We start from the raw sequence: 13502 nt of genomic DNA, 5'->3' as shown, positions 1-13502 counted from the left end.
GTCCGTATGACTTCTGATGCACCTTTATTGTCATTACAGGCACTACTACAAGACGGGCATCCTGGAACGGGTGGACAGGAGGCTGGTGTACAAGTTCGGCAAAAATGCCTACGGTTGGCACTGACATTGAGTGCTCAGAACAATGTCTGCTATGGCACAAAGGTGTAGATTCCATGAATCAAATTCCCACTCTTCCGGGGCAGAAGGGTGAACTTAGTCATTCCACCAGTATTATATTAAGTTTTAAGCTCAAGATTTTGAAGTTCAGTAAATCAGGACAGTGATAATAATAATAATTTGTATTTATGCAGTTATCTCCCCCCCAAGAACTCAAAGCGGGGGATAGAGCAATATAAACACAGTTCTCTAATATGCATGGGCTCTTGATTTCCATAGTCTTGAATTCTATCCAGGAATAGAGCCCTCCATGAGATAAACTTGGGAGTGGTTTTCAAAACCTAATTGTCACAGTGTTGGAGCCCAGAGTAGGAAGATCCGGGCACCTCATGAGTTCAGATGGATCCTAGGAATGGCTGAGTTTCTTCTGCTTAACAAATAGATTTCTGCATAGTCACCATAGGTGGCAAGGCGGTAAAGGAAAACCCGCAGCTGTCCACACATCATAATGTTGACAGAAGTAAACACATGGCTGTGTATAATAGGTTCCAAGGGATACTTGGAAGATAAAAAGCGCATATACTGTATGTATATATATATATAGACTAACACGTTTTGGGGAAGTATCATCTTGAGGCATTGAGGAGATAAGGAGCACCAAGAATCTTGTCCAAAATACTGTACATTTATTAACATATATGAAATGGAAGAGACAAGCCAATGCATTTTGAGCATCCCAAGGGCCTCCCTTCATCGGGGCTCAATGCTCAATGTGTTGGTTTTATACACATATGCTGGACACATTGTAGAAGTAGATAAGAACTAGGAATGCTTTCTTCCTTTGAAGGATCTTATCTACTTCTACTCTGAGTCCAACATTCAATACAGGTATAAAACCAGCACATTGAGTCCTGATGAAGGGGGACTCTTGGAATTCTCAAAATACTTTGGCTTGGCTATTTCATTTCATATAAAGTAATACATGTATTTTGGACAATATTCTTGGCACTCCTTATCTCCTTGCTCTACATATGAAACCCCTTTGTGGATAGAAAGTGCCTAACCAGAGTCGCTGCCCATCTCATAGGACTTCTATAACATACCAAAATTAGAGAGTTGGTATCCAGTGACCTCTTTCATACCCCCTATTATAGTTTTATTACCGCAGACCTTAAATAGTGTGTGCATTTTTGTTAACGGCCTAGTCAGGGGCGTAACTATAGGGGGTGCAGCAGTCGCGACCGCAACTGGGCCCTGTGATGCAGGGGGCCCATGCAGCCCCCTCTACATATGGCCGGCAGCAGCATAGGCAGCTAGGGGTACCAGTGCACCATGCACACGGGTGGCTGGAGGTGGAGGGTGACTAGCAGAGCTCCATTCTCGAATATCGCACTGGCCGCTCTTTAGTTGTGCATTCACCGCATGACCTGTGTCCTCGGCCAGCTCCTCAGAGTACCCCTCTCCTGCTCCATGCATTGCCGCTCAGTCCGATGTCTGTTCTCCACAGCCAAAGTCCCGCCCCCTCCTGAGTCCGGCCCACACTGCACTACATACTTCTCCCGGGTAAACAAACTTTAAGCACACAGATGCAGTGCAGCCCTATGAGAGCCGGCTCCCCGGAGGACACTGCAGCCTTGTCTGCCAGCCCCCCTCCTCCCCAGTCATACACAGATGATGAAAGGTCTTTCTGGGAGATATGCTGATCACCCGTCCAGCACACTGGATGGAGCCCAGGCCAACATGGATGAGTGCACGGCCTGCAGCTTGGTCATGGTGAGTGAGAGGACCCCATCCCCCACACACCATTACATACCCCCTCCATCTTCCCCTGGGGACAGGGACCCCTTCTCACGTGGGGACAGGGACCCCTTCTCACCTGGGGGCAGTAACTTCATCTGCCCTGGAGAAAAGGACCTCATCAATTCTGGGGATGGGGACCCCATCCTGCCTAGGGACAGTCCCCCAATGGGGCACCTAAAAATAAAAAAATAAAAATAAAAAAAAACTACTGATACCAGTGGTGGAACTACAGGGCTCACAAAGGTCATACCTGTGACCACGCCCTGGAGTTCCACCGCCGAACTCGGAGGGAAGGGCCCTGGCTGGGGTTCAGGGGGGCCCTTCATGGTTTCTTGCATCGGGGCCCTGAAGGTTCTAGTTACGCCACTGGGCCTAGTGTTATGTATACTTGCATTTTACTCCCTCTGGATCCATACACCTATGACCTGAACTACCAGAAGAGTAGGGTGACGTTTTGCCTACTCTCCTAGTCTTCAGATTGATTTGGATACATATCAGGAAGTTAGTAATGTTTGCCTTCATATTTATTTTAATTGGGTTTCCTTCTGCTGCCTTTGGACATTTTTTACAAAGCAAAATACAAGGGTGAGATAAGGCTTTGTATTTAAGACTAAATATTTAGATTCTTGCATATGCGCAATCATGACTGGTCCTCTTTTAACGATTGTGCGCACAGGGCGCATTTCACAAATCTTTCAAAAATGCAAAATTACAAACTGAAGCAAAATACAAATGCCCGGGTTCACTAGCCCATAGAATCTTAAAAGAAAAATACAAGTTCTTTGCAACATACTGTATATGATATAACATATATAACTGCCAAATAAGTAATTTTTTTTATTTAATGTTAATAAAGTTACCACAAAATTTTAGCCTCTAGCCTGCCAAAATTTTCTTAAATTGTAAAAAATGGTATTTAATATTTGTAGATAAGGTTTTGCTTACTCTTCACCCTCATTGACCTATAACCAGATCACTGCCTCTCATAAAAGAAAATCCTTCCAAATACTTTTTAATTATTTGTTTGTGAGACAACAATGGACCACTGCCATTCTATATATGACTAGTATTCTATATACAGGGCTATGGGTAAGGGGGGTAACACCATATGTATGAGGCCCAGGCCAGCTGGGGGGCCCCTGGGTGATTCAGATGTGGGCAGGGAGGGTGATCAGTACGAAAGGGGGGGGGGGGCAATTACTGGAACCAATCCCCTGTATGGCTCTCTCTATAGCAGCTGAAAGCTGGCTCTTCTTCTCAGCTGCTGTAGACTGAGCCATACAGGGGATCATTTAGAATAATTGCCCCCCCTTGCCGAACTGATTACCCTACCTGTGCACAAAATGTTTCCCCCTGCTGCCCAAGACCCCTGTGTCCCCCAACCCCACAGTGCTGTCAGCTTCCCTCCTCTCCTTCCCACCGGCAGGTGCAAGCATACAATAGGATTCTTCAGGATAGAGAGTGCAGAAAAGGTCTGGTAAATATGTCACATTTACCAGCCCCTTCCTTTCCTAAATGAACACAATCAGTGATCACTACCTACCGATCACTCACTGTATTCATTCATAACTGAAGCATAGTAAACTGTGTGGGGGGGCTGTCAGGTTGATGTATGGAGCCCCGTGGTTTCGGCAGCAGCCCTGTCTATATATGTCTATTATTCTATGCTTACGTTTTTTATTCTATATGCAGTATGCTTCCTATGCATATACTATATAATATTGGATCGTTTTCCTGGATTTACTGGATTAGAATTGACTGCCCAAAGTCAAAACAGTATATACAACTCACACGCTTATGTGTTATTTTTGGAATACCATTTGTTGGACAAGGGGGTGATGGAGTGGGACCATATGTTAATGGAGCTTGGATATACCATGGTCTTTAACATGTATATGTTTTTGTACAATAAAGCAATGTAAATAGAGATACAGTCTTGATATATGTATTTATTAAAAGAGAACGTGTTTGTATAGTAGACATATAGAATAATTGTGGCCTGTTGCAAACTTGTAACAGATAACTGGAATTTTTTTAGTGTATATTTGTATACAGAAACATCTAGACCAGTGGTTTGCAACCTTAGGGAGACCAAGGCCTGGTAAATTCTCCCCAAACCTTCCCTGCCCAAACATGGATGTGCTCAACTCCAGGCGTCTAAATGGCATTAGAAGGCCATTAATGTGGTATAGTATCACTGCCTCTAAGCCCTTGTACACACGGTCAGAGATTCCGACAACCAAATCCGTCGGATTTTGTCCGTTGGATTTTGTCCGACGGATCTTGTCCGAAACTGTTGCATACACACGGTCGGACAAAGTTGTCAGAAAATCCGATCGTTCAGAACGTGATGACGCAATTTCGTTACGATGGGACTACATTCAGGCTAGTAGCCAATAGCTTTGGTGTAGGAATTTGATCTGAGCATGCGTGGCACTTTGTCCGATCGGAATTCTCTACACATGATCGGAGTATGTCCAATCGGAGCATTTTGTCTGAAAATATTTCCGGCAAGTTGGAAAATTTGGTCCGACGGATATTCCGACGGAAATAGACCGATGCAGACCACACACAGTTGGAATATCCGACAAAACGCTCCGATCGGACACATTCCGTCAGAATCTCCGATCGTGTGTACAAGGGCTTAGTCTGCACAGAGGTGAAAATTAAAGCAACTTGTTACATGGAAGATGGAACATGGAATTCTCTGCACTTTTTCTAAGTTTACTGTACTGTTTCATCTTTGGTAAAAAAGAGTAAAGAATTGTAAAGGATTTTGCAAACCTAAAGGGTTGGTGTTTTTCCCCTTAACCACTTCAGCTCCGGACCAATAAACACCTTAAGGACCAGAGGTCTTTTTGCAATTTCGCACTGCGCTGCTTTAACTGGTAATTGCGCGGTCATGCAATATTGCACCCAAACGAAATTTGCGTCCTTTTCTTCCCACAAATAGAGCTTTCTTTTGATGGTATTTGATTGCCTCTGCGATTTTTTTTTTTTGCGATATAAATGGAAAAAGAGCGAAAATTTTGAAAAAAAAAGATATTTTCTTCTTTTTGTTATAAGAAAAATCGAATAAACTAAATTTTAGTCATACATTGAGGGCAAAATTTATTCAGCCACATGTCTTTAGTAAAAAAAATGTCAATAAGCGTATATTTTTTGGTTTGCGCAAAAGTTATAGCGTCTACAAACTAGAGTACATTTTCTGGAATTTACACAGCTTTTAATTTATGACTGCCGATCTCATTTCTTGAGGTGCTAAAATGGCAGGGCAGTACAAATCCCCCCCAAATGACCCCATTTTGGAAAGTAGACACCCCAAGGAAATTGCTGATGGGTATGTTGAGCCCATTGAATATTTATTTTTTTTGTCCTAAGGGATTGAATAATGACAAAAAAAAAGAAAAAAAATTTTTTTTACAAAAAGTTGTCACTAAATGATATATTGCTCACACATGCCATGGTTATATGTGAAATGACACCCCAAAATACATTCTGCTGCTTCTCCCGAGTACGGGGATACCACATGTGTGGGACTTTTTGGGAGTCTAGTCGCGCACGGCACCCCGAAAACCAATCACCACCTTCAGGATTTCTAAGGGTGCAAATTTTTGATTTAACTCCTCACTACCTATCACAGTTTCGAAGGCCATAAAATGCCAAAATAGCACAAAACCCCCCCAAATGACCCCATTTTGGAAAGTAGACACCCCAAGCTATTTACTGAGAGGCATGTTGAGTTCATGGAATATTTTATATTTTGCCAAAAGTTGCGGGAATATTACAAACTTTTTTTTTTTTGCACAAAGTTGTCACTAAATGATATATTGCTCACACATGCTATGGGCAGAAGTCAAATTACACCCCAAAATAAATTCTGCTGCTTCTCCCGAGTACGGGGATACCACATGTGTGGGACTTTTTGGGAGTATAGTCGCGCACGGCACCCCGAAAACCAATCACCACCTTCAGGATTTCTAAGGGTGCAAATTTTTGATTTAACTCCTCACTACCTATCACAGTTTCGAAGGCCATAAAATGCCAAAATAGCACAAAACCCCCCCAAATGACCCCATTTTGGAAAGTAGACACCCCAAGCTATTTACTGAGAGGCATGTTGAGTTCATGGAATATTTTATATTTTGCCAAAAGTTGCGGGAATATTACAAACTTTTTTTTTTTTGCACAAAGTTGTCACTAAATGATATATTGCTCACACATGCTATGGGCAGAAGTCAAATTACACCCCAAAATAAATTCTGCTGCTTCTCCCGAGTACGGGGATACCACATGTGGGGGACTTTTTGGGAGCCTAGTTAACTAGCTACCTAGCGACACTAGCGACACTGATGCAGCGTTCAGAAAAATTATCGCTTAGTGACACTGGCAAAAGGGGGTGAAAGGGTTAACTAGCGGAAATCAGGGGGTTAAAACCATTATTGGGTAGTATATCGGGGTACCTAGCGCTATAAAAACCTGGCGGTGAACCTAAAAAAATAACTAGCTACCTAGCGACTGTAGCGACACTAATGCAGCGATCAGAAAAACGATCGCTTAGTGACACTGGCAAAAGGGGGTGAAAGGGTTAACTAGCGGCAATCAGGGGGTTAAAAACATTATTGGGTAGTATATCGGGGTACCTAGCGATATAAAAACCTGGCGGTGAACCTAAAAAAATAACTAGCTACCTAGCGACACATGCAGCGATCAGAAAAATGATCGCTTAGTGACACTGGCAAAAGGGGGTGAAAGGGTTAACTAGCGGCAATCAGGGGGTTAAAAACATTATTGGGTAGTATATCGGGGTACCTAGCGCTATAAAAACCTGGCGGTGAACCTAAAAAAATAACTAGCTACCTAGCGACTGTAGCGACACTAATGCAGCGATCAGAAAAACGATCGCTTAGTGACACTGGCAAAAGGGGGTGAAAGGGTTAACTAGCGGCAATCAGGGGGTTAAAAACATTATTGGGTAGTATATCGGGGTACCTAGCGATATAAAAACCTGGCGGTGAACCTAAAAAAATAACTAGCTACCTAGCGACACTAGCGACACATGCAGCGATCAGAAAAATGATCGCTTAGTGACACTGGCAAAAGGGGGTGAAAGGGTTAACTCTAGGGGCAATCAGGGGGTTAAATCTTTATTGGGGGGTGATAGGGGGCTACCCTGGACCTAACACTAACTGTCCTGACAGTTTTTACTGTCACAACTGACACTGAATGCATTGATCAGTAAAGAAATGATCAATGCAATCAGTGACACTGTGACTGGGGGGGGAGGGGGGGCGGGGGGGGGATCGGGGGGCGATCGGGGGGGGGGATCGGGGGGGGTTTGTGTGCCTGTGTGTACCTACATGTCAGTGTAGTGTTCGTGCAGACTTACTTTTACTCTTCTCCTCGTAGTCCGGTCAAAAAGACCGCCCCGAGGAGAATGACATCACTTCCTCCTTCCTGTGTAAACAATACACAGGGGAGGAAGCTTCTCATTGGCCAGGAGCGATCCAGAGGGGGTGGCCGAAAACGAACGGCCATCCCCTCATCACGGAGCGCTCCTGGACCGAATCGGACCGCCGTAACCAGCGGGAGGGGGTCCGATGGGACCCCCCACCCGCTGGAAGGCAATCACGTAGATGTACGTGATTATGCCTGCCTGTGCCATTGTGCTGACGTACAATGGCAATACGGCGGTCCTCAAGTGGTTAATATTGTTTTTTTCAGTTGCATCATTTTTAAATAAGAAGTATTTAAGGTTCAGTTAAAGTGGTTTTAAAGCCAAAACAAAAACATATATTGCATTTATTTTTTTTCCCTTTAGTTTCACCTGGTTATTCTGCCAGTAAGTCTATTATTTTTTTAAACTTCGTTTAACAGACCAAGCTGTCCAGCATGTAGGCAGGTGTAGTCTACTTTCTCCCCTGCAAGTGGCGCTATTCCGCAGCAGCACAGCAGCCTGAGAAGTCAGGAGGAACATGGTTCTTCTATGGTTTCCTGGGTCACTGGGGAAGTATCCAATTGGATGCTGCCGTCCCATGTGACTCGAGCAGCCATCTTGGGTCAAGGCATTGCCTATTTGCAAATTGGCAGAGTAGGTAATGTAATATAAATCTTTTTTTTTTCTTAATTCATATTACCAACCTTATATAGAAGTCATTTGCTGAAGTACACCCCATTTCCTTTGCTCCTCTTTTCCTCCAAAGTCCTTGAACGCCTGATGACCTCATAAAGAATAACCTTCTTGATCCCCTTCATTCTGGATTTCACCCTCAGCACTCCACAGAAACTGCTATCCTAAAACTCAAACAATTTACTAACAGCTAAAACCAATGGACACTATTCTGTACTCCTACTGCTGGACCTTTTGGCTGCCTTTAATATGGTTGACCATCCCCTCCCAAAAAGCTTTACTCTTTTGGTCTCTGATACTGTGCTCTTTGCTGGTTCTCATCCAACCCATCCCACCACACCTTCAGTGTAACTTACAATTCTACTTCCTCCTCTCCTCTTCCTTTCCCAAGGTGGACCTCTCCTAATCTTGAACTACAACCCCTCTCTGGGTCAGTTGATAGCCTCCCATGGCTTTCAATATTTCTCTGATGACACCCAAATCCATCTCTCTACCCCTCAGCTCACAACATCAGTCATCTCAAGCATCAATAATTTACTAACTGCCATACAGTATCAGTCTGGATGTCACACCACTCCTTCAAACTCATTCTACCCAAAACTGAGCTTATAATATTTCCTCTCCCGTGTGCCCCTTTTACTGTCAACCATCAACACGTCCCCACATGCCAGTCTAGATGTATTACTAGACTCTGAACTATCCTTTAGAAGCCTATCCTGCCTCCACCCAACAACTGTATTTCCACTTTCTCCATCATCTCCTCCCCCACAGTTATTACCTTTTGTATCACTTGACCCTCCTTCTTAGATTGTGAGCTCTATTGTGCAGGAGCCTCTGATTCCTCCTGTATTGGATTGTATTGTAACTGTACTGTCTAGTCTCCTGTTGTAAAGCGCAGCACAAACTGTTGGCACTGTATAAATCCTATATAATAATATTATAATTTATTCATTACAGGTACTTATATAGCATCGTCAATTTATGCAGTGCTTTACACATATATTGCACATTCACATCCGTCCTTGCCCTCAAGGAGCTTATGATCTAAGCTCCCAAACTCACATTCATACTAGGGCTGCTTTTGGCAGGATCCAATTAACCTACTAGCATGTCTTTGGAGTGTGGAAGGAGACCGCAGGCAGAGGAAGAATATGCAAACTCTGTGCAGGTAGTGCCGTGCTTGAGATTCCAACCGACGACCCTAGTACAGCCAATCACTGATAGCAACTGTGCTTAAACAGACGCTAAATGACTATACTGTATATAAAATCTAGAAGACAATTTTTATTTGTCCAGAAGACGGTGTCACTTGAATGTATGGAAATCCTAGACCTGAAGGCATTACCAGTACTGCATCTATTTGAATAAATACCAGGTAATTTTAAACAATACAACCATTTTACTTTGTTGGACCCCTAAGCCACAATGGTAAAAGACTGGTTTCCTTGAAAAACCCTGCATTGGCTGTTAAAACCTTTTGACCCATACAATTATATACACTGGGAATATCATTTTTTTTTTAGATCAGTGGTTCTTTAATTCACACAATATGCAGAGGAAAAAGATAACATTTTATTTCTGATTAACAACAGGAACGCAAATGATATATATTCTCAAACAGATAATAGCCAACAGCAATAAAACCTTAAACTGGTCATAGACTTTCAGATCCAAGATCAGCTGATTCAAGTTGGGGTTGAATTTAGGCATTTATGAATATGGTTGTTCAGCACCTCTACTAAATGTCAAACGGTTGGTGGGGCATCATATTGACGCACATGAGCAGATGAGGTCATCAGGGCAATGGGCTTTCCATCCCACATGAAAAAAGAGTGGATACCAACTGGGTAGAACAATTATTGACAAATTAGGTCTAACCCGTTCTTGGCCACCCTACCCCAGATATACCTCAATTATCCATCCTCCTTGGTTCCAACCAGAAAAAAAAAAAACGGCTGCTATGCCTTGTCATATCTACATCTAGACAGCTCATCACTCTGTACTGGGACACCAGTATCACCCAACCTTTAACTTTATGGTAGATACCATGACTAATATCATAAGAATGGAGAAGATACAGGCCAACAATAACAACTGAAGAGAGGCATGTGTCCCAATGGTACATATGGATGAGCCTGCCTAATTCTCAGTCCTCTACTACTACTTAACTACTCAATCCTCTAACCTACATTAAACTTTCTCCATACAAAGGAATAGAATTGGACATGCTCTTATGACTGCTCCTCACTTCCAATGGAAAGACCTGGTCACATCTATTACAAGCTCTTCCCTGTCACTTCCTATCCCTCTTATCCCTCCTATCTGCATCGTCATTTGTCCTGGTATTAATTTACCTTTCTTACTTTCTAATCTCTTCTTTCAATCCTTTTTATCACCTTCAGGGTTTCGGATTGCCTTCAAATCTTTTTATTGAAATTCACGCATAACTCTATTGGGTACTAGCAATATCCCACCCTAATGATAAAAGACAGCATACCTATACTCTTCTGTATATGTCTCCTAAACGTAGTTCTCTACTGTTGACACTGTAGTATGGCTCATTCTTCAAAGTACTTATTAAAGGAAATCTTCATCTTTCCACACACTTTACAAGCTGGCCAAAATACACTATGTCCTTCATTAACCTGTGAGGCCGCTGGATATGCGGTATAAACTGTATGTAGCTGCAGCTGCATACAGCATACCCCATTGTGTTCCGGATGCAAGCCAAGAGTTCCTGTCTCATACCCACTACACAGAAGAGTCTACTGCTGTGGCGCCCAGCTGCTCAGAGCAAGCGATGTATTCTATCAATAAATACAAAGATTCTTCTGATTGGTAGAGGTTGTGACATCATCAGCCCGCCTCTCTGACTAAGCCAATTAGTAGAAGCTTTGTATTCATTGATAGAATACATTGCTTGCTCTGTGCGGCTGAGCGGTGCTGCAGTAGACTCTGTGTTCTGGGTATGAAGCAGGAAGTTTTGGGGAAGGGATCACCGCTCCAGGTGGATGTATGGAAATGGCACTCTCCTCAAGGTGGAAGCATCAGATGCAGGCTAAGCATATAGCAATTAGAAGAGGGAAGGTCTGGACAGCCGCACTCCACTAAAAACGCCTTTTTTGTGCAAAATAACAAAAGTACAAACCACAGCAGGGTACAGGATAAAAAAAAAAACTGACGCGTTTCACACTCTCAACAGTGCTTAGTCATAGCTATGACTATATTAGCTATGACTAAGCGCTGTCGAGAGTGTGAAACGCTATTATCCTGTACCCTGCTGTGGTTTGTACTTGTTATTTTGCACAATAAAGGCGTTTTTATTGGAGTGCGGTGGTCCAGACCTTCCCTCTTCTAATTATGAAACAGGAAATCTAGGCTCACACCCAGAACACAATGCGGTATGCCATATGTAGCTGCAGCTACATACAATTTATACCGCCATACGGCCTCCCAGGTTAGTGAGGGACATGCTGGCCCAAACAAACTATGTAAAGTGTGTGGAAAGATGGAGTTTTACTTTAAATGATTGTTAACTATGTAATTTTCTGAAATAAGAAGAAACAGATTCAATCATAAACTTCCTTTGGTTGAAAAAAAAAAAAAACATGTAGGAGGTCTTGAAAGCACAACTGCACAAACACATTTTTGTTTTGTTTTTATTAGGGTGGTCGGGTTTTGAAGTGCTGTCCCTGTTTACAGATTTCCTGTCACTTCCTATTCTATCTGTCACTTGTATAGGAAGTAAGGCTGGAGTCACACCTATGCAGTTTTAGTGCTTTTTGCATTTTGTAGATTTGCACTACAGTCCATTTAACATGGTTTCCTATGGAACACGTTCTGTGGTGCAAATCTTCAAAATGCGAAAAGCACTAAAACTGCATAGATGTGAATCCAGCCTAAGAGGAAATCTCACTCATGGGGAATCAGACAGTAATACAAACTTGACACAGATTCTAAAACGTTCTCACTATACTTAAAAATTCTCCATCTATCCATAACTTAAATTAAAAAAAATCTTATTTTTAACTTTTACAACTTTTAACATAATAAAAAAACCTTAATATGCTTAATTATGAAATTGTAGGAACATTAAGGCTTTACTAAAGAAATGAGAACTTATTCTTCTTTTCTCTGTCCGTAGAAGTTTCCGGTCCCCTACTGCGCCTTGGGACACACGTAGCGAGTATAATTATGCAGAGGTTCCTACAGGAAAGGGAAAAAATATAGAATATACTCAGTTATTATTCAAACACTGCTGCTTTGCCACAACCAGCCGCTGCAGGTATCCCACAGTTCTGAATGTTTGAATATCTGCTCCTCCTGCCACACGCTCGGCCACTTTAAAGCTGAGGTTTAACCTGTAAATATTTTGCCTCCTCTGGTTCCAGGGCTGTCTTTAATATAGATTGGACCCTGGGCAAAAAATGTCTTGCCCCCCCCCCCCCCCCCCATGCAGTTTCACTCTCCACCTGCTTTGAGTCATACAATAAATCGCAGCTAGACTCAAAATCAGCTTACTGAATCAGACCAGGCAGCAATTGCGATTGCTTGCCAGAGGTTACAGTGTATATTGTTACTGCTCACTGATTCGTTTCTAGAGGTTACAGCACATGATTTATGCTTGTTGATTGGTTGCTAGAGATTACTGTACATCAATACTGCTCACTGATTAGTTGCTAGAGGTTACTGCACATCATTACAGCTTACTGATTGGTTGCTAGAGGTTACAGCACATCATCTCCTCACTGCTTGCACAACATGGACCAAGGAGGTGAGGAGACCTATTAATAGACAGAAAACACCTAGGGATCCTAGGACTCCTGGGATCAGTCCTGTGGGAGGGGTGGGTGTGTTCAATTTTCACCATGCCCCTCCATCTCCCCAGTGGAAAGCATTCCATATAGGTGATGGATATGACCTCAGGGGGGCATGATATACATATGAATGCTGCCTCTATTCACATATGAATGCTGCCGGTCCGCTGATATTTACATATGAATGCAGCCACTATTTACATATCAATGCTGGTATTTACATGTAATCACAGGGTCTGCAGGTGAGTCATCTGTACACAACAATAGGACAGAGCTGGGCAGCATTAGTAACAGAACTTCACACTGAGATATCAGGACACAACACTGGACTAAAACCTCAGGAGACAAGGGAATTTAAACTGGGATAGTTGGCAAGTATGGGGCAGCTGCTTTGGGCCCCACAATAATGACAGGGCCCAGGGCAGCTGCCCCTATTGTCCTGCCTTAAAGACGGCCCTGCCTGGTTCTTAATTTTCACCTCATCAACATGCCAATGACATTTTTAACCACTTCAATACAGGGCATTTTCACCCCCTTCCTGCCCAAGCCAATTTTCAGTTTTCAGTGCTGTTGCAATTTGAATGACAATTGCGCGGTCATGCTACACTGTACCCAAATTACATATTTATAATTTTTTC

General features: G+C 42.8%; 2 protein-coding genes across 3 annotated transcripts in view; one reads left to right on the top strand and one right to left on the bottom strand.

The window, feature by feature from the left end:
• ELF5 (E74 like ETS transcription factor 5) overlaps positions 1–1317 on the top strand; it is a 77084-nt gene extending 75767 nt beyond the window's left edge. Inside the window, exon 7 of the mRNA XM_077462854.1 lies at positions 40–1317. Within this exon, the coding sequence (XP_077318980.1) occupies positions 40–124 (85 nt within the window). The 3' untranslated portion in view covers positions 125–1317. The remainder of the gene's footprint in view (positions 1–39) is intronic.
• An 8282-nt stretch (positions 1318–9599) lies between these two features.
• Positions 9600–13502, bottom strand: part of CAT (catalase) — an 89432-nt gene continuing 85529 nt past the window's right edge. For both annotated transcript variants that reach the window (XM_077462839.1, XM_077462830.1), the window contains one exon: positions 9600–12253. In XM_077462839.1, the coding sequence (XP_077318965.1) occupies positions 12206–12253 (48 nt within the window). In that variant the 3' untranslated portion in view covers positions 9600–12205. The remainder of the gene's footprint in view (positions 12254–13502) is intronic.

The sequence above is a fragment of the Lithobates pipiens genome, unplaced genomic scaffold (genome assembly GCF_037356315.1).
Source record: "Lithobates pipiens isolate NorthernLeopardFrog02 unplaced genomic scaffold, aLitPip1_a1.2 Scaffold_10, whole genome shotgun sequence".
Classification (NCBI taxonomy): Eukaryota; Metazoa; Chordata; class Amphibia; order Anura; family Ranidae; genus Lithobates; species Lithobates pipiens.
The sequence above is the reverse complement of the archived record's forward strand: the minus strand, read 5'-3'. Positions and strand labels throughout refer to the sequence as shown.